This window comes from Passer domesticus, chromosome 1 (assembly GCF_036417665.1).
Source record: "Passer domesticus isolate bPasDom1 chromosome 1, bPasDom1.hap1, whole genome shotgun sequence".
In the NCBI taxonomy this organism is placed as follows: domain Eukaryota; kingdom Metazoa; phylum Chordata; class Aves; order Passeriformes; family Passeridae; genus Passer; species Passer domesticus.
In genome coordinates, this window is record NC_087474.1 from 35,145,598 (window position 1) to 35,169,825 (window position 24,228).

At 36.5% G+C, this 24,228-nt stretch overlaps 1 protein-coding gene across 9 annotated transcripts in view; it reads right to left on the bottom strand.

Moving 5' to 3' along the window:
* Window positions 1–24,228, bottom strand: part of TBC1D5 (TBC1 domain family member 5) — a 311,934-nt gene that overhangs the window by 72,703 nt on the left and 215,003 nt on the right. For all 9 annotated transcript variants that reach the window (XM_064413964.1, XM_064413959.1, XM_064413950.1 and 6 more), the window contains 2 exons: window positions 6,037–6,179; window positions 102–208 (listed from right to left, as the gene is read on the bottom strand). In XM_064413964.1, the coding sequence (XP_064270034.1) occupies window positions 102–208; window positions 6,037–6,179 (250 nt within the window). The remainder of the gene's footprint in view (window positions 1–101; window positions 209–6,036; window positions 6,180–24,228) is intronic.

Here is a 24,228-nt window from a genome sequence, read left to right on the forward strand (position 1 = left end):
ACCATTTAGTTTCCAAAATGTAGGTTGTTATTAACTTCATAGCATTTAGAACATTTAATTACAGTGATTTATTTCCTGTATTAACAGAGCAAGCATCTCACCTTTGGATCTCGGAGAAAAAGTGCTCTTAGGATAAGGGAGTGAACGTCTCCAATAGGTGGATAATGCATCAGAAGTCCCAAACAGGTCTGATAATTACTTGAAATCACTAGAATTAAAATTAAAATAAGAGAGAGAGAGAGAGAGAAAAAATATTACTGTCTTACTTTGATATTCCAAAACAGTACTTTTTCCAGTAAATTCATTACAGCTCAGATCTGGCTGTCTTTTCCCAGAACTCAAGCAGTGCTCAGAGTAAAAGGAGATAGACATAATCAAGCCTTGTCACTACACTTGGTTTAATATAATTGAGTTCTAAAAGTATGACTTTATGTTGTTGACACTTATGTTAGCTCCAGATTGAGATGCCTCAATTCAGACCTCTGTAGCTGTGCCCCCAAAACCTGCCCCAGTCAGTGCAGCTCAGGGGCAACACCATCAGCAGGGCTTGAAGAGCTAGTGCTGCAAAATGGACATGGACTTCTCAGATGCTCCTCCACAGACATCTAAATTTAAATGTGATAATTTGCATTTATGGCTTTATAATTTTGCCCCACTCTGATTATTTTTTGTATAAATATCTTTTATGTTGTTCTTAAATACATTTTTACATATATACACACACACGCACACTCAGATACCTATGCATACATACAATTATTCAATAACTCCTTGTTATCTTTTAAATCAGAAACTTCACAAAATATTCAGGAAAAAGGGAAAAGACTAGATTTTAATTTCATAATACTGAAAAAAAAATATAGTACAGCATTAACTTGCTTAGATTTTTTTTCACTTATTCAGAAAATTTTCAGCATGCTTTGCTGAACTTTATAATTTTGTTCTAATCTGTTTGATTTTATCTGAATCTATGTAAGCATACTCTATGGCTTTTTGCTTATTGTTGTCATCTTCTGTTTTTTTTTTCCTTTCCTTCCCAAATCAATCTAATTATGAGTGCAATTATTAAAGACATCTTTTCAAGCAGGTCTATGTAAACTACTTCATTTCTTTTGCACCATCTAAATCCAGGCAATCCATCTGCCACAGCTGTCAAAGCAATGCCTGTTAATGATGCCTCCACTCTGCAACATAAAGACACCTCCAACAATAGCAATTGTAAATACATTTCTAACAAACTTTACTATTCTGAGGACTTCAGCTATTGTAAGAAATACCTTTAATTAGTTGGGATGTTGCAAATACAAGATTATTTTGAATCAATAAAAAGCAAAATAAAGGGCAGTTTGTGGACAGAGACATTTAAATGGTTTACTTTTGTTTCTTTCATGTGAATAAGCCTCATATCCTCCTGCACCTTACCTCCCTCAACAAGAGGATTATGGGGAAAAGATGCAGGACTGGGCAAAATGAATAATTATAATCTGTGTAAGGAACCACTTTATCATCTTCATTTCCGTTGCTGATCCGACAGCTTGTAATTTCATACATCTGCTTTCATTTGTAAAGCACTCACTTATCCTACTCATTCTTTATCTGTTCTGCCTGTTCTTTTCCCTACCCTTTGTTTTTCTTGTTCATATTCAGGTACCTGCTTTTTCTTCTTGAAGTCACAAAGCTGGCATAATGAACACAATACAATGGCATCCGTCAGAGTTCTTTCAGAGTATAACACGAGCACCACACAGAACCCAATACCCAATCAAACTCTCCTATGTTAATCAAATTTTAGATACTGAACTGTGGTTGTGATCATGATGCCTTTTTACCAAAGCAAATAAAAACAGAGAATATTGATATTAAATGCTAAATAGTTTTATAAATTATAGAAATTGAAGAGATAAGTATGTGTTCTATTCTGCAATGTAAAACGGATTAAAAATATATTTTCTTTATTTTTCCTGGAAGAGTTCTTTGCTGTCTCACAGATACAGAGAACACAAAATATTAAAAAAACTGATTTATTTTAATGGTGCAGAGTTGACCCCTCTCTCAAAAAACCCCTTATCATCCAGAAAGTTAAAAAAAAATCCAGCACTTTAAAGGGAAGACCTGCTAACTTTTATATATGGGTTTTTTTTACCTTCAGGGTTCCCCCCACATATTTAAACTGAAAGAGGGTAAATTTGAATTGGACATAAGGAAGAAATTCACTGTGGGGGTGGTGAATCACTGGCACAGGTTGCCCATAGATGTTGTTGATAACCCTGGAAGTGTTCCAGGTCAGGGTGGATGGGGCTTTGAGCAATCTGCTCTAGTGGAATATGTCACTGCCCATGCCAGGGGATTGGTCTAGATGATCCCTGAAGGTCCCTTCCAACCCAAACCAATCTATGATTGTCTCTTCAGGAAAAAATGTGTAATATTATACAACAGAGGGCCAGTTTTCTTAAAAATTATAGATAAACAGCAGTAAACCAAAACTGAATATGCCTATTGGTGTTAAATGGATTTCTGAGAATCTTCTATAGGATGAAGTTTCTGGAAGGAGATTCTGTGAAATACAAATATCCAGTCTCAGCAGTAGCTGGTGTGTTCAGCTGCCTTGTAAAGAGCTTGGTGGTTCTTTGGTTGTGCTTTTCCTTCTCTCATTGGCTTAGTGAGAGTCACATCTGGATCCAGCTTCTACTGTGAACCACAAGTTCTCACTTCCCCAAATTAAAATGCCACTGGCATTTTTAGGGAAAGGAGGAGAGAAACTCATCTCCACAGAGAAAACAATCTTACTGTTCTTTTATTAATATTGCAATTCAGTGCCCAGAGGAACAACAAATTGCCTTCTCCCTTCTGCTGTAGAAGAGACTGAATTTTCTCTGTTGGCCCAATAACCACCCCTGGATACAAGCAGCAGTAATGTGGTGGAAAACTTCAAAATTCAGAGAACTGTCCTCAACAATGTCCAAATTTTCTGATACATTTAATTTCTTAGAAGTTTATTATTTGATGTCACTGATCCTCTATCCAGATTATTTCATAATCCTGGAAGGGTGGGATTACTTCTCCCTTCTGCTTTACACATGGCCAGGTTCTCCTTAATAGCCCCTAAACTGAGTTAAACATAGACAAATGAACATCTTGCACTATAACAAAAATAACTAATCAGTTCCTCTAAGAAGAAGCTATGGCTCCTTTATTTCTCTCAAAATATTCACAGTGCTTTTAGAGATGAACAACTAAGCTCTAACAATGGCCATACTTACTCCTCAAGTGGAAACAAGATAAAAATACACTTACTCTAATACTGATCAGTCAAAATTAGCTCCTGGTTCAATAATGATGTGAATTTACTATACAAAATATAGACAGGTCTTCCAGGTTTGTTCATTCTTGTCTTCCTTGAAAGGAAGTAGAAAAAATACAGGATGCATCACATCCTTCCCTCCATTCTGATTTTATCAACAACCTAATGTATATTCACACTGGTGAGAGAGAAGGAAATATTCATGCTTCTGATTTGACAGATTAAAAAAGAAAAACTAAAAAACCCAAAACATTTTTGCAAGAATTCAAGAATTTTTTCCAAAGAAACACAGGAAATAATTTATTAAAACTTACACCTACACTGGTACACAACCCTAAGCTTGGCGTGTGAGGATTATCTCTCCACAACAAAGATCTGCTCGGATATAAATGTAAAACTGTACAGAGCAGTTTACAGAATGGCTGTGTACATGATTATGTGTCAGTAATTTCTAAAATATATAAGCAATAATCTGATAATCTAAAGGTTCCCTTCTCCTTGCATAATATATTGTTTGAGCAACAGAAGCTTTCAAAACTAAAATAAAAATGAGAAATATAGCAGAAATAAGTTTCTTAAAATCGTGTCCTTGAGAACATCATAATAGAGCACAGAAAAAAAATTCATCAATTCTCAAACCAGCAACTTTCACCCATCCCCAAATGTGTTGTTTTAAAAGAATCAGCACAATTTCTAAACTTTCAAATGCTTTGAGTACTGTATTATTATAATTGCTTATATTTGACATTTTCATAACATAATATCGCAGGAGCTTTATTATTGTTCTTATTGTTTCAAAGTTTCTAAACTAAAAATTTCCCGACGGTTTATTTAAATTAAAGATGATTATCACCATTGGATGTTTTGAGCTTATGTTTCCTTTCACCAAATAAAGAGAAGCTTTTATAAACTTACTTTATTTGAAAATGTTTTTAAAATTACTACAACTTTGAACTCTGTTCAAAGCTCAAATATTATCAGCAATAAAAATCATGAGGAAAACCAGAAAACTTTCTGTTACAGATATATAACAAAAGGGTTTTTTATGCAATCAAGAACTGTGGAAATTGTTACGGCTTGAACTTTACTTTTGAAAAATAGATTCAACTTTACAGTATTTATGACTTACTTTGCTTACTTTACTCTATTATGCTTAGAGTAACTAACTAGGTCCAGCTATAGAACAATAAGTTACTTATTACAGAAACAGTCAAAATATGAAGTATTAGCTGTCCTGATGAGATGACTTTCCCTCTCATTTGGGTAAACTGCACTGCAAAGCTATTTACTACTCTATTTACTAAGCTTGGGAAGTTTAGGGAAAAGGAGACTGATTCCATACAAAAGCCTGGAACACATTTTTAGTTCACATTTTAGTTAACTCATACTGATACTTGTACTCCAGCAACACAAACCAAAAGAAAACAAAGCCAGAACAATTGTCCCTCCCCAAGAAGAGAGAGGCTTCTTAGAAGCACAGTTCTAATGTGCTGGTTTTTTCAAAGGTAAGCAGTGACACGAAATAAAATATTGATGCTAAGAAACTTTCTTACATGCCTCTTCAGAACATATCTCTACCAAAAATTTTAAATTACTTCAGTTTACTGAATATAAACAAGTAAGATATAGACTGCAAAACATAATGACTTGTAATCAGATCATCCTGAAACATCAGCATTAATTTTGAAACCTCTGACCAGAATTAAACGTCCATTTTTTTGAGAGGAATGAAAGGTAGCTCTATATTCTGCATGTTTATTAAAAAGTAATTAAAAAACATATGAAGGCAGTCAGAGGAACAACATGTACGTGTAAAGTACCACATTATATTTTCAAGACTGGGCCCTAAAATAGGAACCACAGATGTTGAAAACTTCCTATGTCCTAGAATACAAAATTATGTCAAATATGTGACCTTGTTATAACCTAAAGCTTACAGATGGTATATACTTAACTCTGAATAACTTGCTATAGAATTCATATACTTAATGACAGCCATACATCTTGCTGTGAAACACATACTTTGTTGCATCAGTTGCATACACAATTTTTTACAGAATCTGATAGGACAGAAATAAATACCTCAATTATTATTATATCTCTTTCTCCTCCCATTTACAATTATATAAGCTAACAAAATTTTCTTGGTTGCTTCTTTGTCCCAACTTAATATTATTTGTCATCACTAAATTATAAGAATTCACCTGTCCACAAATTTCAGGTGTACTGAACCGAAATAAAATAAATCAATATTTTTAAGATGCCCCTCTTGCACAGAATAAACATACTCAGTGATTTCTACTCATCTTTGTTTTTTATTCATGATATCTCTTCCAAAATTGTGTGCCATTGTCTTGTGCATTTTCTTCTTTCTCACAGGGGAACAGCATAAAAATATTTCAAGTGTCACAGGGAAGCTTTACTTAATTCATGAGCTTCGTCGGAAGGTGGAGCTCTATACTTGCCTGTATCACTTAGAGCACATAAAATCTGCAACTCCATGTAAAAACACAGAACTACTCACAAAACAAACCTGCATTTAACTCCAAGATACAATTTGTTTCATAAATACAGCAGGCCACGTCTGATAATAAATAGCTCCTCTCCTAGTATTTGGAATGATTTTCAATATGTTAAAAAAGTCACAACGGAATTTATCCTTTTTAAGGTCTCTTTTTCTTTCAAAGAATAGGTTTGCATTCTTTAAAAAAAATTGTAAGATAGCTGATACTTACAGGCATCTCTGATATACAACAACATGGCTACAAAAATGTAGTCAACTAAATTCAGGGTGATACTGTCAGCAAATAGAGCATCCCAGACAACCAGAAGATCCTGAAGAGGGAATTCACGTCCAAACAGGAGCCTTACCCATCGCCTGAAAAAAAAAAGAGGAAAGTTATGATTTGTATTTCTGCACTTTACCAAGTATGGTAAAGTCAGGACATATATCTCAGGATCAGCTACAGTCCTAAACATTTTATCAGAAAATTCTGCAAAGCATCAAGATCTGCGATAAAGACTTAACTAATTGTATTTGTGGAAATGTTACTGCATCTACATCAAAGAAATTGTACATTAGAGACTGCAGAAGCTTCACTGACCAATATTATTATGTGGGTGACCCTCAAAGGACAAAATACATCACTCCCATATACCACATTTTTGAGCATTTAATGTGATAGTGACCTAAGATGAATAGGAGAAAGTGTTATGCAAGAATGGCCTGGAACAGCAAAACTAGGAGGGTGAACCCAGTAGCTTATGAGAAGCCCTGAAAAGCCCAGTCAAGTGAAAGCCAGTTCAGAAGCAGATGCCAAAGAGCAACTAAAGTGGACCAGGTCAAAGTTACTGTGAAGGGGCTTTCTCCCTGTTATGGATGACAGTGTTTGTGACTCTATATAAAATATGCTATGGATGCTATTTTCATTAAATCTAATTGAAATTTTACCATATTTAGTGATAATCTTCATGTAGAGTATACTGTTAATTCCTATTAATCTCTGGGCTGTTTTCCTACCTAGCAAAATGTGAAAATTTGTTGTATTAAATGCAATATTTGCTTGAGGCTGAAAGCTTGAGATGCAGAAGTAGAAAACTGTTTCTCTCGATTTCTCATTTCTAGTTCTGACTCTTACACTGACTTACTTGCTGACCTCAGGAAAGGCACTCCTCTTCCCTATTCCAGAATAGAGCTACTAGCTTTGTATGTTTTTAGGTAGGATTATCTAAGGTCACATTTGAATGAGCTAAAGAATAGTTAGTAACATTAATCCTGAAATAGTTATTACGAAATGGACTTAAAAATAATGAATTACATTTTTAGCTGGGATATGCAAATAGCTACGCATGTGGAATCTGTTTATTCAGTGGCAAGAAAAGATTGATTGCAAATTTCTGCTAAGCAAATTAAGTCATTCTTTAAAACTCACAAAAATTTCTAAAAAGGCAACTAGAAATTTCTTGTTCGAGATTAGTTTCACTTGTAAGAATTCATGTTTAACCACTTTTGTTCCAGAAATCATTGGTTTAAGGCATCCAGGATTTTGTTATTGGCCTTTTTTTTCTGATTCCAGTATAAAGAAAATACTGGACAAATTAATTCCAGCATGCCAGTCTAGCACAAGCTTTGAAGATAGTAACGATCTGCACAAAAAGACAGTCTCTTATAAAAGACATTCAAAGGGACTGTTGTGAGTGAAGGTTGTGTTCACAAAACTTGTATTTCCCATGCCACTGGAACCATATGTACAATCCATAAAAATATCCACGTACAGATTTAGAGATCACTACATAGAATCTTTTCCTTCCAAGATATGTCCCCTTTTAAAAGTGAAAATACATTATTTCAAAAGACACCACCATTTCACTCTCATATCAAACATTTATGTTCTTTGGTCTGGTAACTTTTTATGTTAGTACAGTAATTACAGAACTCCCAATATTAGCTACAACAAAACAAAAACTCTGTATTTCCCTCTCTGATCAAGCCCCTTTCCTATTTTGGTTCATTTTGAGAACTCAGAAAAAGAAATCAGAACTGTTACACAAAAGCAAGGATTAGCTGGTGCATTTAATACCACGTCTCTTCTACCTAAGGGGTTTTCCCATAGTGGCACACTACCCTGCAGTGCCCAGCCTACAGGAGATGATCACCCTATGGTGACACAAACATTACTCAGACTCTGCATGAAGCCCATTACCTGCAGTAGGAACTCCTCCCACCTGTAAAACCACAACTTTCCAGTTACACAAACTGTTAGGCAAGAAATCTCAGCAAAGCTTGAATTATTTGAGCTGACTTTGCTTGCAACTACCCAAGTCTCATTCAAAACCCTTGCTAAGAGTCTAATACACTTCAAGAGAAAAAAATACACCATGGTGTAATGGGATTTGTTATTAGTCCTTTATTAGAAATCTCTTTTGCTTCTTTACTACTTCATTATGCAGTGTTAATCGTTTGTAGATGCAGGTTTATTCTGCTCGAGCAGAAGTCATTCCTTTTTTTTCTCCCGCTTTTATATTTTCTCCTGGGAAAATTAAATCTCATTCCCCAGAGGTATCACGTTTCACAGATGTAGACTGCTGAAGAACAACTGGACTTCCTTTTGCAACCATAATATTGCTGTTAATTATTTGAACCTTCCTGTCTTAAAAAGAGTAAGCAATTCATACTGTTGTAAATGCATATATACTAAATGCTCTCTTATTTTTTTCAGCAATGTTTAGCTCACAGCATCTATAAACTGAGGGCCCTATTGCCTATGAACCATGCTGCCATATGGCAGGACTTCACTCAGCTTTTATATTCATAAAAAAAGATCTTAATTCCTTAACTAAGTGTCCACACTGAAAAGCTGTCTTTCAAACTAACACATTTTTATTGCTTTTACAAGTATTTGCAGAGAATTTAAGACACCCTTAATAATTGCATTGCACATGATAAACCTTTTCTTTTTGTTTCCTCCCCCCCTTTTTTTTGTTGAGATGGCTGTCTGTGTTTTAATTATTGTTCTGTCCTGTTAATCTTGCCTTACATCTGTTACACCTGCAGACTGTGAAACTCACAATAGTATACCTTTTATCACATGTGGTAATACAATAATTCATATTTTACCAGGCACACTTAGCAATTAAAATCTACAAAAAACCCCCAGATTCTTTAAAGCCATAATACACCAAGGTACTACTACCTACATTGTAGAATATGTAACTGTATCTTCCATTTATGATTCCTATATAATTAAACCAATATTCTCAAGAGATCCGTAATTACTAGCCATAGATAATTATTCATTAATGACCTTAAAATATAGGGAAAGCAGGAGAAAACTCTGTGTTAGTAAAGCCATTAAAGAAGGCAATGATCCAGCTTTACCAGTTTTAACTAACACCAAAACCATTTTGATAAGAGATTTACAGGACAATTCCCCAGCCATCAAAATTTAAACTTCTATTACATGTTTCATATATTCAGTTGCTTATCTTCTCAGTCTTCTTGTGAGGAATTCTTTTTAGAAAAATTAAATAAGCCAAGAAATAGTTACAAATGAGGCAAAACAAACAGTTTAGGAATGTTTATGTGGCCAAAACAACACAAAGAAATCGGAAAGAATAACAAAAATTGTAACAACAGGAAACAGGAAAGCATCACTCTGAAGCGAAATGCCTTGATCTAGGAGTCACAAGTTGACAACAAGATGCCTAAAAAAATCTATTGTTAGGAACATGTTTTCAGTCATTTATACATTTGCTAAACTCAATGTTCAGTACAATTTCCACTCCAAGCATCTGCTCAAGGCTTGATTTTTTTTCATTCATTGATACTATTCATTAGAATAAGGCTAAAAAAATTCTGCTCGTGCTTAACTTAGTTTTTTCTGCAAGCATTTCACTAAGGTCTAGAATCGAAACAACAAGGTCTTGGGAATCTTCCTTTTTACTGTGCATACAAAAAAAAAAAGAGAAGCCCAAATCTGGTAATTCCTTGTTTGACCTAAACACAGCAGAGTGAAGATTCCCACAGAGCATGTTCTGTTTCTTTCTAACTCTTGCCACCAGCCCAAGAATGCATCTGTCACCCTGTGCTTCATCCCAGCTACACATTCTACATTCCCTGCATGGGAAATGGTAGAAGTGTGTATCATCCCCTGCGATGGCTACTGTCACTTGGGGCATGTGGTGGCAGAGGGTGCTGCTGCTCTGGTCTCCCGTGTTTGCAAGACTAGTCAAGGTCTTCCAGAGAAAGGAGGGTCAGTAGGATGTAATTTCATTTTCAGTGCAAGTTTTGCTGCCTTTTTTGTTGTTTTTAATAAGAAAATTATTTAAATGGACTTTAAGTATCGAAAAGAACACCATCTTATCAAAACTAAGCACTCGGAAGCTGAGAAATGCCAAAATTAACATCAGTTGTTTACTAACTGAGAAAATGATATGTAAGCTCTGTCTCTTTAAACTCTGTCATGAATTATGTTCAAGCAAACATTTGTAGCCAGTGCAATTTACTATGTAAAGTCATGGTCAATAATTTAGGAGAAAGGGTAGACAGACTTGAGCTGTGATCTGCCTGTTCAAAAATAAGATATGGAAAAAGGATGAGGAGCGACATTTGTATAACACTTGCAAAAGAACTTCAAATTATACAGAAAATGAGGACTTTAGAAGTTCAATGCCACCAGAAAGCACTACTCTGGGCAGACTTGGTGCCTGCACTAGGATTTCAGGCTGTATTTGTAACCTATGGACATGACTGGGCTGCAGATGAGGTGGGCTGGGTATCTCCTGCAGAGGCACCCCGGGGTAACATGGGGGGCTCCTGCAGCAGCGCTCATCAACACTTGCATGGATGAGAAGGAAATACACAGCAAAAGCACCCTGAATAAAAGACATTTGATTCCAGAAACTCTCACAGATTTGATACTTGCAAAAGGCAGAGGGGAGACAGGTAAGTTCAATCAGAGGGTGCTTATGGTACTTCACTTTCTTTTAAAAAATGACATGAAGGAGACCAATCAAGACAAGCCTTAGTAGCATTCCAGCTTAGACCTGTTACACAGCCCTCTTCTCCAGTGGTCCATCTCCTTCCTTAATAAATCTCATTTTTATTAAAACCACCGTGGCAATATTTGGTTCGGGATTTTGTTCCGAATGTCCTAAATAGATTAACAAAACCTTCAAATCATACAAGACAGAGAAGGAAACATGCCTGAAGTATAATCACAACTTGTTCTTTCAGCTACTCTTCTACAAGGCTTTTGTGGAAGGGCAGTACTGCTTATGGTGCATGAGGAACTCTTAATGATCACAGATGAGAAGAAAGGCAAAACAGCTAAGTGTCACAATTAACAAAATGGCATTTCTAAGATAAACAAAACCTTATTAAAATCCAATATTTTGTCAGAACAGAAAGAAGCCTGTGAAATCCCTACAAAGCCAAAAAACTGGTATAAGAAGTTATGTGGGAAGCTCAGCAGACTTTCAGGGATTTACAGAGACTTCTAATGTGTTCAATTTAAACACTGAGAATTTTACACACGGCATACCCTCATATGCACACTACCCATAAATGATGTACAGTGTGATATTGTTACAGCATATGCTTCATTTTTTTGCCTTAATCTACTTAACTTGTAAAGGGAATGAAAACAGACATCTTGCTAGAAGATGTGTTTACTTCAACCATAAATTCAAATGTTAATTCTGGATTTATTAGATAAAATTATGTGGCCTTTGTCATTTGAGAAGGCAGACAAGATGATCAGATTTTCCTTAGGCTGTAAAACATTTAAATATTATAGATTTCTACTACATTGTCTCCAGCAGTGTATGCTGATTGTAAAAAAGTGTATGTGATAAGGAGGGAGAAAGTATGTGCCAGCATCTAGCACATCATTCAGCTTCTCCTTAGACTTAGAGATAATAGTGAGTATATAAAATGTGTCTGCCTTATCTGTTTAAGTAATTTCAGACTTGTATATGGAGTACTATTCTGCTACAGAATGACATACATGTTTTAAGATGCCCATGATCTGGCTGGGATTGTCCTGTCCTGGACTCCCATCAAGGTTGTCCACTTCACCCAGCTTCTCCTGTCCTGGCTGCATGAAGATTTGGGGGTTCACTGCACCAAATACAGGAATCATGGTCCTGCTGCTGGGGGATACACAGTCAGTTATTTGGTTTCACTTTTTACTTTCAAATTCTGTTTGGCTTGTGGTCACATCCGTACAGTTTTAAGTTTTGCATAGATATATTAAAAACCCCTCAACTTAAAAAAGTATGATATCCACAAGCTTTCTGTTCCGCAGTTTAGAAACCAGGGTCTTAATGCAAAGATAAAAATTACAGTATTTGATAACAATTCAAATAAAAAAGAAACTAGACATTTACATTACAGATGATATGTGTTTCAGATCTACCATAAATAAGTTTTCCTGTTAGAAAATAAGCATTTAAAATTAAAGAATAATGATAATAAAACTCATGTATTAATATAAATCTACTCAAATTCAGGCTAAGTGATGAACAAGAACCTTGAATTTTTTTTTAACTAAAAAGTGACACAAGCATCTAGTTCTTATGTGGGTAATTTCCCTTCCCATTTGATTTCTTTCAGATTTTCTTTTTCATTCTTCCTAACAATTACAAGTTAAAACACTTCAATTTTAGTATTTCAGATAAATAACACTTTATACAGGCTTAGTAATTAACAGCTATTCAAGCACTGCATTGATGCTGCCAGCCCGTGTTAGCAGCAAACACAGCAGTTACTGGACTGTAACATTTTACTGACCATTCCTTAGCATGAAGGGTGGATAACAATGTTGTACTCCAGAAGTTACCTACAGGAAGAATGATCACAATGAAATAGATAACACATGTTCAGCCATTGATGATTTTTTAAAGGACAGAAATTCTAGGCATGTGTTATTATTTTTTAAAAAGGTGGGCCAAGTTGACAACAAATATTCCAGATCAAAGCCAAGGCACATGTTTTTTCACTTTGGCCAAAATGCAGATGTTACAAGATGAAGGATTTAGCTGTTACATCATGACTTATTTAGCAGTTATCTGGGCAAAACTGTGCTTTCATTCAAAGGAAAAGACTGAAAAATATTGCTGTGTTTCTGTGAAACAACTAAATTGAAACAGCTCAGGCGATGTTCAGATTTAGAGAGGAAGGATCAGCCTGATAAAATTATGGTGACAAACCTGAATGAAGAAAGGGGACTGCTACACTATTGTGAAAAAACCTCCTTTAAAGTCAATGATAAACACCCCTTAAACATGGGACTTCATCTCATCTTCATCTTCACACTCTGTAAACCCCAAATATAATGACCAATATCTGCAATTTTAAGAAAAAATACAGGAACCTGAAGGTGTGCCTACTGAATTCTTAATGTTCTTTTCCTCTGTGCAATTAAATCCTACAGTCCTAAATACTGATGATGCATGTGCATTTTGTTTTGAAAATCACTGCAGAGTAGCAAAAACATTTTCTTTTTTTTTGACAAAAATAATTACAGGTGAATGATTTTAAACACTGTTTGCTGCAATAAACCTATTGAAACAAAAGAGGCACTTCTAAATTAGTGAAGTTCCTACTGATGTCAGCTATTAGCAATTAGGAACTCCACCCCCCAACTTTTCCATCTTTAAACAGCAATGATTAAATTTGGTTTTAAAGTGGAGAAATTATATTAGAAAAACAACTCTCAGTGTTGCAATTAAAGCACAGTTCTTAAGATGATAAAATAAATTTGCTAATAGCTTTATCCATTGATTCAAGATGTATGCAGTAGGTTTAAAAGATATGATCCTTTTGTAGAATTTCTCTTTAAAAGAGGAGTCTACAATATTTCATTGCTCCATATTGTCAAATATTCTATAGTGTTAGTACATTTTTCTCTAGAAGATTTAATCAAAAAGATGTGCATTTTAAAATAAAAGGAAGAGAGATAATTTTGCTACTAGCTCCAAAGTAAACAAATAAGCACTGATAAAATAAGTTTATAATCTATCTTTGAGACCTCTCTGTTATAATTGAATAAAATGCCTTTTCTGTCCATAAAAACAATTGAAATCTACAATTGAATCATCTTTCTGTTACCCTGTAGTGAAATGTGTTAACAAATGAGCTATTTTTTTCTGGCATGCCAAGTAAAACATCTTAAAAATTTTAGGAGATCTAATTTCTTTTAAATTCCTTAGAAGCTATCTGCCTATGTCCAGGAATGGAACTGCTACACTTTGTATTCAAACCAACAAGACAAAACGTCTGTTGTGAGTATACAACCAGTTTACCAATCTCTGTTAGTCTTTTTTTCTTCTCTAATCTTGCTTCTCCATCACAGGTGTTTTTTGGTGTAACAGAAAATTCAGCTGATAAAAAGGACAGTTTTAGGTTTTCCTGGGTGCCCTCTTTTTAATAACTGGTCTGTAGTAGGTCAAATTGACTCTTTTCTTTTTATAGGAACCTGCTATCAGATGAGACCCAGCTGCACAGGACCAATGAAGCTTTTAAATGCCCCCATAACTGCTTGTACTATCAGTTTATTAATTTTTTGGGTGGGTTTTTTGGTGTTTTTATCACAAGCAACTTATTGGAAGACCAAATACTAGTAGAATTATATGAGATAGACCCTTTTATGTATTGTTAGTTTGATTTTTATGAAGTTTATTTTGTCATTTTACTGAAAAAAAAAGGTGTGGGAAAAGCTTCTAATATTTTTCTTATGGATGTAGAATTTTGTCTCAATCAAATGGGAATCGGTGAACTCAACCAAATTTAGCCTGGGAGTTAGTACACAGATTTATGAGTGGATCATACAAATTAAGGAACATGTATTAACCTTCCCACTTCTGCCTCAGAAGACTTTAGATTTATGATAATCTGGCTACCTTTTTCAGAGATATTAACCAGTCAACTAAATAATCTTAATGACAGAAAATTTCACATGGGGAGTTGAGTTCCCCATCCTAGACCAGAAGGAAGGACAGCCATGGACTGTAAACAAGACAGAATACCAGCTCCCATGAAACCCTAACCATTTATGGAACCTAAATATTACATTGTGAATTGCCACTTTTATTCTACAGAGTATGGGCTTGGTGGAAGGATGTGTTTGCATGAGATTTTGCATGAGTCCTCTTTACTCACAGATAGCCTAGTTGAAGCTATGAGTATTCACTCAAATTTTTTTGTGTTCATGATAGCATTAATATTAAGACAGATGATTTTAGCACCCTGATGTGGTAATCACATACCCTCTGAACAGAAAGAGACATAGCTCTCCCAGGATTTTCCTGGGAAGATGTGAGAAGCTGTGAGAAAGCTCAGAGAAAGAATGAAAACAATTATTATCTCAATCTTTGCACCTGGGAGACAATTTCTATTTGCCAAAGATGTTTACAAGAAGGAGTTGTCCCTTCTTGACCAATAAGTGAGAGAGGACTCCTAAAGGCCAATCAGGTCTTAGGTCCAGCATTGTTTCTATAAAAACTGTGGATTTCTAATAATAAGGTGCCATTTCAAGTCTTCTGATGATGGAGTCTCTGTATCATCTTTGTGTGTCCCTGATACCCCTTTGGTGATACCCTAATCATACCCTATGATTATTCTCCTGATGCCTACTGTTGTATTTTAATTTTCATAATTTTTACACTGTATTTGACAATGATATGTACTATCCCCCTTCTTTCTATTCTTTTTTTTTTTCTTCTTCAGTCTGCTATGTGAAAATCACCACCATAGGAGAAGATCTGGAGTGAGCACCAGCAGAAGAGAAATAACAAAGTGTTTGAGCCATGGGGTGGTGTCAGAGACTGAAACATTGATGGTTAATGGCTCAAGCAATTGCCCATTTGGAAAAGCTGCAGGGGCTTTGCTGAGGCCAGGTTTGCACCCCTGGACCAAAGGGCAGGAGGAGAGGTTTGGGCGTGTGGTGGGAATTCTCTGATCTGCATAAGAGCAGCCCAGGTGCAGGGAAGGTGAGCAGCCACCACCAGAGGATGGCCACAACAAACTGACCTTTGTTTAGCAACAAGCTGGGTTTGAGCCAGGTAAGGGGAAAGGCCAGTGAGAAGCAGGTGCTGCTGAGGTGGGATAATGCTGTCTATCATGCCAGTGTCCTCCCTTCCACAGCTGGCCAGCTGTAAATCTCCCCTCCCAGGGAAGGCATCAGGACACTCGTGTTCACAGCTGGGCCTGAAGGTGTTCATCCCTTCCTGTGCTGGGGGCAGAACTGGCTCAGTTACACTGGATGAGAGGCAGCTGTCATGGCTTAGAGGGTGTCATAACCCATCAAAGACCCCAAAGTGCCCCCAGACTCATTTCTGGGCCTTCCACCAGACCACTGCACATGATCCCCAGTGTTGGAACAGACAGTGTAAAACTCCCCCCAGGGAGGAGCCTGGGAGTCCCCACCTGAACAAGAATGTAATAAACCCATTGAACTCTGTGTTTCATGGGATTTTCCCAGCCTTGATGGATCAAGGCTGCAACCATCACCTGGACAAACAAGATGCTGGATCCATGGGTGGTGATGTCTTTTCTCTCCACTATCTGCTATTATCCTTTCTCCATCTTTTCCTCATATATTTTCTTAGGTGATACCTTTATACTTTTATACAGATGAGAAGTTTAAGGTAATTTCTATAGATAATAACCAAAACTTCTACATAACTCATTTCCACTACAACACACTTGTTCTAAAATAAACCTTCATTTTATATATATATATATATATATATATATGTATTTTTATATATATATGTATATGTATATAAAATCACCAGTCATTCAGTATAATTTCACTCTAATCCACCCCAAGGGATCAATTACCAGGAAACTCAGTTACCCTTGCCTTCAGGGGTGGGTGTGTAACATGTAGTAAAATTAAGGATTGCAATATATCCAAGAATATGAATTATAAAACAAACTGGTAACTTTAAGATAATTAAATTATATATCAGATTGCCTCCTTTATCTCATAAAAACACATGAATATATGTCAAACATATCTGAAGTAAAAGGACATGGCCTTTACAAAGTGATAATCTTTCACTTGGGTTTACAACAGAAGGAATTGAAATTGTGATACTTTGATATGAAGAAAATAAAAGTCTTGTTATTTGGCTGTCATACTCAGAACTGAACAGGCGTCAGTAATGAAGATTAATAACTTCAACAAAATCTTACTAAACATACCTTTTGCAGAAGCCTTATTTTGTATTTAGAAAATCCCTCCTAATTACACTGAATATGAACATGGGTAAAACTAGATTACCACAGATAAATAAAACCCTTACCACTAAACTAGTAAGAAAAATGTGTAGAGATACTAGGATACCAAAACAGATGCAAAACCTCACTTGATACTTTCCCCTTGAGAGTCAAAATTAAACAGCAATAAACCCAAAATGGACAGAATTCCTAGCTACCACCTGAACTGGGGCCTTATTTCTGCAAAAGTATAAGTATTCCTAAGTATATAGTATTGCAAAATCTCTTTGTGGATCTCTGCTCGAAAGAAGAAATTTATTTACTTTTTAAAATGAGGAGTGAAGATTTATATCATCACTGAATTCAATATTACATCTATTGCATGCTCTAAACTAAATTAAGAAGCTGTTCAGAGGCCATACATGCAGCAGTCCATTTCAATCTATTAGTCTGGCTAAATGCCTTCATACATCCAGTGGAAAGAGTCATCATCATCAATCTGCCAGTTTTAGTGACCAGTCAACTACATGTTGATGCATGCACCGAGGAAACACAAGTGTTTCCTCCCTGCTGTTGTACTCCTGAAAGAATTGAGGGAGGCTGTTCTAATAGGTAGCACACAATGACGATTTAGATGCTTAGTGTAAATAACAGTGTTAGAATCATCACTTCATATAAAACCTTAGTTCCAAGGCAGAATCTATGTCTGGAGCCCAATTTCATTACTAAGCAGGGTAAGGCAAATAAGAGTTAACTTCTTTTGCTTGGTAAGTTAATTGCACCACTGTTATCCAGAGTCTTGTTTTCATTTAAACTCTTAAGCAAAAAAATGCACACTCTCAGTTTGCTTTATCCTTTCTCTAAGTGCAAGGATATAAGCTTCAACTTTTGTGAAACAGAAGTACCTTTGACTGGTGGAGTTTTATGTTGTGTAGCTGCAGCCTTATGGGAATTCTGCATCTTTTCAGAGATGCACAAGGGCTTAGTGGTCTCATTTAGTTACCTATGTGCCCCTGAAGAAGCCCTGCTAGCAATAAAACACTCTGGTGGCAAACAGCTAATTCATTAATTAACCACAGTATTTGCCGGAAAGGAAAGCACTAAACAACGCTGCAGAGAAAGTGCAATTGTGGTTGTTCCAGGTCCCTGTCTGCAGTGTGTGCGGCAGAGGCAAGCAATGCCTATGCTGTTTCTAATTATTCCAATTATCATGGCACACTATGAAAACTTGATTAATAACACTGAAGATATTGTTGTGGCAATTAGCCATATGGTTGTGGGACTTTATTCTGTCACGATTTAGCCATTAGCATCTACTTATGTTTGTCAGAACAGAGCATCCGTGACAAGTTGGAGTTCCGCTCACCTTGCCGAGTCCCTGGTGAGCAACACCAGAGAAATGTTTATTCCTGGGAGCCCCGTGCCTGAGTAAATTTTTCATGTGGCATCCGGTCTGACTGGGGACAAATGTCAAGTAGCTTATGCCACGACCCATCAAGCCAGGCTCCTTCTGCAAAAGGTGCCTCGTGAGCGGCTTGTCAGGGCAGACCTCTTCCAGGGGAGTATTTGACCAGCAAAATTAGTGTCAAATGTCTTGTGTTCAATGTTTTCAGTGGTTAACTGTTCAGACAGCATGCACCTACCCTTATTTAGATGTGATGAAATGCTCTATTATGACTTTATACACCTATGAGTTACATATTACCATGCGCTTGAAATGTATCTCTCCAAGAGGAGGGACTACGGGGCAGCACTCCTGTCAGGTTGGTCAGCTGAACCGACAGCTAAGTAAGCAGACAATTTTTATGAGCCACCTTTTTAAAACACAAAACAATGCTTATTCTAAGTATCCTTTCCTTTACTTTGTGGTTAGAATAACTGCTCATCTCTATAAGACTTGTCTCTAAGACAAGTGGAAGCTTGAAAAAATTGATTAATAACGGAGGGCTGCCTTGCTTTCCTCCTGGAAGCACAGCAACAATCTCATGCTCTTCCAACAATTCTTGCAGATCAGCTACTGCAAATGTGCTTCTGTCAGCATGTCAGTCAAAATCAAATTGTTTGCAATCAAAGACAACTCTAAACTTGTCTAGTGTCCACAGTTAGGAATCAACAAGTTAGTCCCTATTAAAAGGAGTAGGAAGCACTCAAGAATTAGAATCTTCCTGCACAAGGATGCCATACATACAGCTGATGAAAGTGTGCTTACATATTTCAGACATGAGAGGAGGAAGCAATAACCAAAGTTCCTGGAAATAACAATAAAACGACACTATGAAAGAAGTTTTTAAAGTAACACAGAACTTTAACAAAAACCACAGTATTGTAGAAATTCACCAGCTACTGCTAAAAAGAACAATAAGAATTGCTATTTTCCCTCTATTTTTCCAATACCTCTACCCTAACATTAGCTTTCCTTTTATAGTCAGCATCTTCCATCTGTATAGATCTTTCACACACTATGAGGAGACAGAGACATCGTTTAAAACCATAAAAGTAATTGCAAAGAAATAAAAATAGACAGAGGGCTCTGAGCAGGTGTAATATTTTTAACTAAATTTAACTCGTTATTTAATGACAAGAATTTAATTTACAAGACATCTGGGCATAAAGCTTGCTGACAAATGCCCACGTAAGAACGATGTGCACACCTCACTACTAATAAGGCTATATCAGCAAAATAAAGTTATTGGCAAAAGGGAGGGACTGGATCTGATTCTCATCAGATGTACCAACTTTAACGCAGAGCTAGTTTTCAAACTGAAAAAAAAAACCTGAATTTTTTTTTTCCATTTCTGCCCCTTTGATTGAGATGATTGAGTTTGTTTTAAAATAACAGTGTTTGTGGAAAATTATATACTGACTGTCCTAGAAATCCCATCTGTGCACATAGACATTCATATGTGGAGGGGGTTTGGGTATAAAGGAGGTAAATAATTAAAATAGGAAAACAAGGAGAGAAATAAATATCATGCAGGAAAGAAAGAAGTGATGAAGGATACACAAAAAGGTAATAGAAAATTTAGCTGGAAACAAAGTACCAGTGGAGATTTTTTTCATAGAAGCTGTGGAGACCAAGTCATACAACCTAAGGGTAGTTTGGACACTGGGCTCTGCCCCATGCCAGTGCCAAGGATTTAGCTATCTCTTTATTCAAGTGGATGCTGGTAGGAGGTGAAAGCAGCAGCCTGTGCCTTTGCTCAGTGCTGAACTGACTGCTCTCTCCACTGGTGTTTGCAGAACTCCACCCCTGGCCACGACACGGATTCTGAGGTAGTATCCTTACAGAGGGACCAGAACTGCAGATCTCGTGGGATATGTTCTTGTCTTTGCCAAGATAGAAATCTGCCTTCTACTTCACAGGCCATTACAAAAATACAATTGTGATTACACTGAGACTGCAGACTATAGAGTCTGATGATTACAATGATGTATCTGTTTTCTTCTTGTTAACCAACCACACATTTTGGACACAGTTTAGTTGACTGTGCTACATTTTCAGCTAATATTGTTACTCAATATTTAGAGCAAATTAGAAAGATAAAAGAGGAGTTAAAAATGGTGCTATCCAAAAGCAAGGTCAACTCAGACCTATGCCTGAAATTCTGACAGATCAGACAAGGCCAATCATTCCTCCTTGGCCAAAGTCACTGTCTGCTAAAGCTCTATGCTAGGAAGAAGCTCTGTCCTAGGAAGAGATTCTAGCATGTGCAGCAAAACAGTGTGGGATAGGGAAAGTGAGAGTTTGGGCTGTCCTGAGAGCTGGACAAACATTCATTGCCACACATGTTTGTGACTGGCCATATGAGCACCCTGAGTAGAAGTGTCACAGCTCCACACACTTCAAACTACTCTTGTGTCCCAGCTATAGCCAATACTGCAGAGAGAAAGTGCAGGATGTTTCTTTTCCATTTCTATCTTATTTAGACAGCATTAAGTATTTTCAGAAACTTTCTACTAAGTATATGTGGATTTGTGATTATTTCTGGCACTGTAAAATTGGCTGAAAGTCCTAGACCCATTTTTTTTTTTGCTAATTCACTGTTTTACATTAACTTATTGTTATATATAGACCAAAACCCGTGACAATGAAAAATACAGCAGGTTTTACAGCTCTCCTACTCAAACAGGTGCTTAATTTCAGAAATGAAAAAATTACTTCTTATTATTTGCTTTATCAAACAGAAGTATTCCTCCAGCAAAGAATTCAAGTTTTGGTATGCTTCTCAGAAATTTCAGGACAAAAAAGTGGAACTAAAAATCCCTCTCTGACTCTGGCAGAAAATCTGTTGCACACTTCTACATTTGAAATAATATGTATCATAAAATGACACTAATTTGTATTCTGTTGACTTCTATATACTTTGATGTGTTTCCTTAAAACTGTATTTTAACTTCCTTCCAAGGAGAAGATTTTTTTTCTGAACCTCTGATCTTCTAATGTGAGAGGGACATAAGGGACATTACAGGATTGTTTTCAGGCAACTGAAAAAGGACCTGACATCCCAATTCTCCGGCATTTCCTGACTAGGAACTGTAGATGGGGAAAGCATCAGTCTGAGGGGCTAGAGGTGAAGGAGGCATTTCCAGGAATGCAGGTCGGCTCTTCTGCAGGCTGCTCCTTGGGTTTTGGAGAAAGTGAGATGTGGGCAAAGATGTGATCAGATACAGGATAGATGATCTCTAAGGGGAGGCATGAAAAGGGAGGGCTGTAGGCTAGCTGTCTCTAAAGGCTAATTTATCTGACCATACTTGTCCATGATGCAGCATAAGGAAGCCACCGTGTACCTGGATAGTAAGAAGCTAGAAACATATCTGGTGTTGCATCTGGGCTAGTGGAGCCAAATGATTTGCCTGTTAAACCATGGCAGTATGGCACCTAGCACTGAAAACCTCCTGCCAGAGGGACTGAAATGTTCCCTTCAGCTTGTGGGAACAGTTGCCTTCTAAAACAGATCACACTGGTTTGTGATAACCTCAACAACTTCTTGAGAAACATCCTGACTCAGTCATCGCTTATGGTTGTTTGGGATGTAGGAGGTATTTTATTTGAGGTAATTATGCTATTGAGCATTTAGTTGGCTGTGACAGGTAGAATGCATACTTTGAGGAGGTGGCATCTATCTCTGCCAGTTGAACCATGCTGTGAAAAGACTTGCCAATGATTATGATAAACTTTCCTACTGTCTTGGCTGGTATTCCACAATCTTAGATATGTGATCCCTTGCCTGCTTTTGAAAGGTCACTGTTCAGGATACCAATAATTTATGGCATTTACTTTCATACAGAACTGGCATGGTCTCCCAAGGATCTGTTCACAGAGTTTTGCAAGCTTTTGATGTCCAAACCAGGCTGATTCGGCAACAGCTCTGATTTGGATCAGAGACTGAAAATGGAGGCTATCCTTGCAGCATTATCTTTTACATTTTTTGTGTTAGAAGCTTCAAGTCTGAGGTTTTTACACATAGGTTCAAAGAGGTTTATACCCTAAGACCTCTCTTGTAATTGAGGGAAGTAACTTGTACAACAAAAATGATTGGAGCAATCAGATCCAAATTCCCTGTTAAATTGTCTGCAGAAAATTATCTTCAGAAAATACACATAATCTCAGACTTCAACTTGTTTTTTTGAGAATTTGTGGAGTCTTGGGAGTTTGTTTTGATTCTGTACAATCATTAGTAATAAATGACCTTTTAAATCCAGCAAGAACTTTAGAAAAGCTCTTGGTGAGGACAGCAAGAACTACAGTATGGCGAATAAAAGAACTGAAAGCACTTCCATCCCATGAAAGCAAATGTAACCCACAGGATAAAGCACCAGTTTAGGAACTGGAAAGCACAGCTGTAGGCAAATTATTGTCCCATATAATTATTCTCTCTTTATAGAAGATAAGCATAATAACTTTCATCGAGTGTTATGCATTAAAACCTTATCAGAGAAATTCTTATATTAAAAAGCAGTATTTTACTACTGTGATAAAACAATTGTGAATAATCTTATCATGAATACCATAACATATAAAATGATGGAACTTTCACACATCAAACCCAAAGGCTGAGATTCACTCATACAAAGGATATTATTTTCTTAGCATGGTCTAAAATTATTGAGGGTAATACCTATTTATCAACTATCCTATCAGTATTAGAAAAAAACCAAAATTTTTGATTTAAATGTGTCTGTCAGAGATACAGATTTTACATACTCATGTCAAGAAAGGAACAAGCTGAATATCTGAGGCAAGGGTAGTGCACATTATTAGCCTCAATTCTACTGGCTGTGAAGGCTGACTGGTCTAATGTAGAGATTTTATTTTAGAGAAATTAACAAGTTTGGATATAATAAATAAGTTTTAAAAAAGACACCAGTTTTATGCCCACTGTACTTTCTCTCAGCCTTATACTTCAAAATCTGTAAAGTGCTCCTCTACTATGCCTAGTCAAAACCACCTCACCACTTGACTTCTCTACTAACAAACCTCTATTCCACAGGTACCAGATACTTTTAAGATTCACTGGCTGATGATTACTGAACTTTCACTGAAACTACTGATTTATCATCACTGCCTTGAAAGTAGACATCCTGCTACACAAAGGGACAAACCAAACTCTAAATGATTTGACAAACTTCTTTTAAAGCAGCTGGAATTTACAGAAAGCAAAACAGTGCATACAGTTTTTGAGATTTTGGAGGTTATGCCCCTAGTATAACCTTTTGACTCCAAATTCCCTTCAATTTAATGTTGATAAATGTGAGTATTAAAACTCAAAGGCATTGAACTGATTGCTGTCAGTTGTATCATTGGACAGATATATGCACAATTATTAATTATGTCAAATGCAGATTTACTGAGACGTAAGTAAACTATTAATGGCAAGGATATAGGTGACTTGGGTGCTAATAAATTTGTGTGTCATGGATGATTAAAACTCAGAGGGGAAGGAGGATGACTATGTTGGAACAACATGTTCCATAGCTTTTTTAGCTTTTTGTACTTATTGATGATGATGCAGCTGTGACTGGTGTAGCTGCAATTGTGACGAGTTTCTGTGAACTGAGGCCAGAGCAAGTGCTTTAACCAAGGAGGCACCAGGCAAACAGCCTCAACCTGGACTACAAATTGGGCTAAGTACAGGTTCAATGAACTTGCAGAGCCTCTAGCTCATACACAGATACTGACTTTGTGGAGCTTAATGACTTC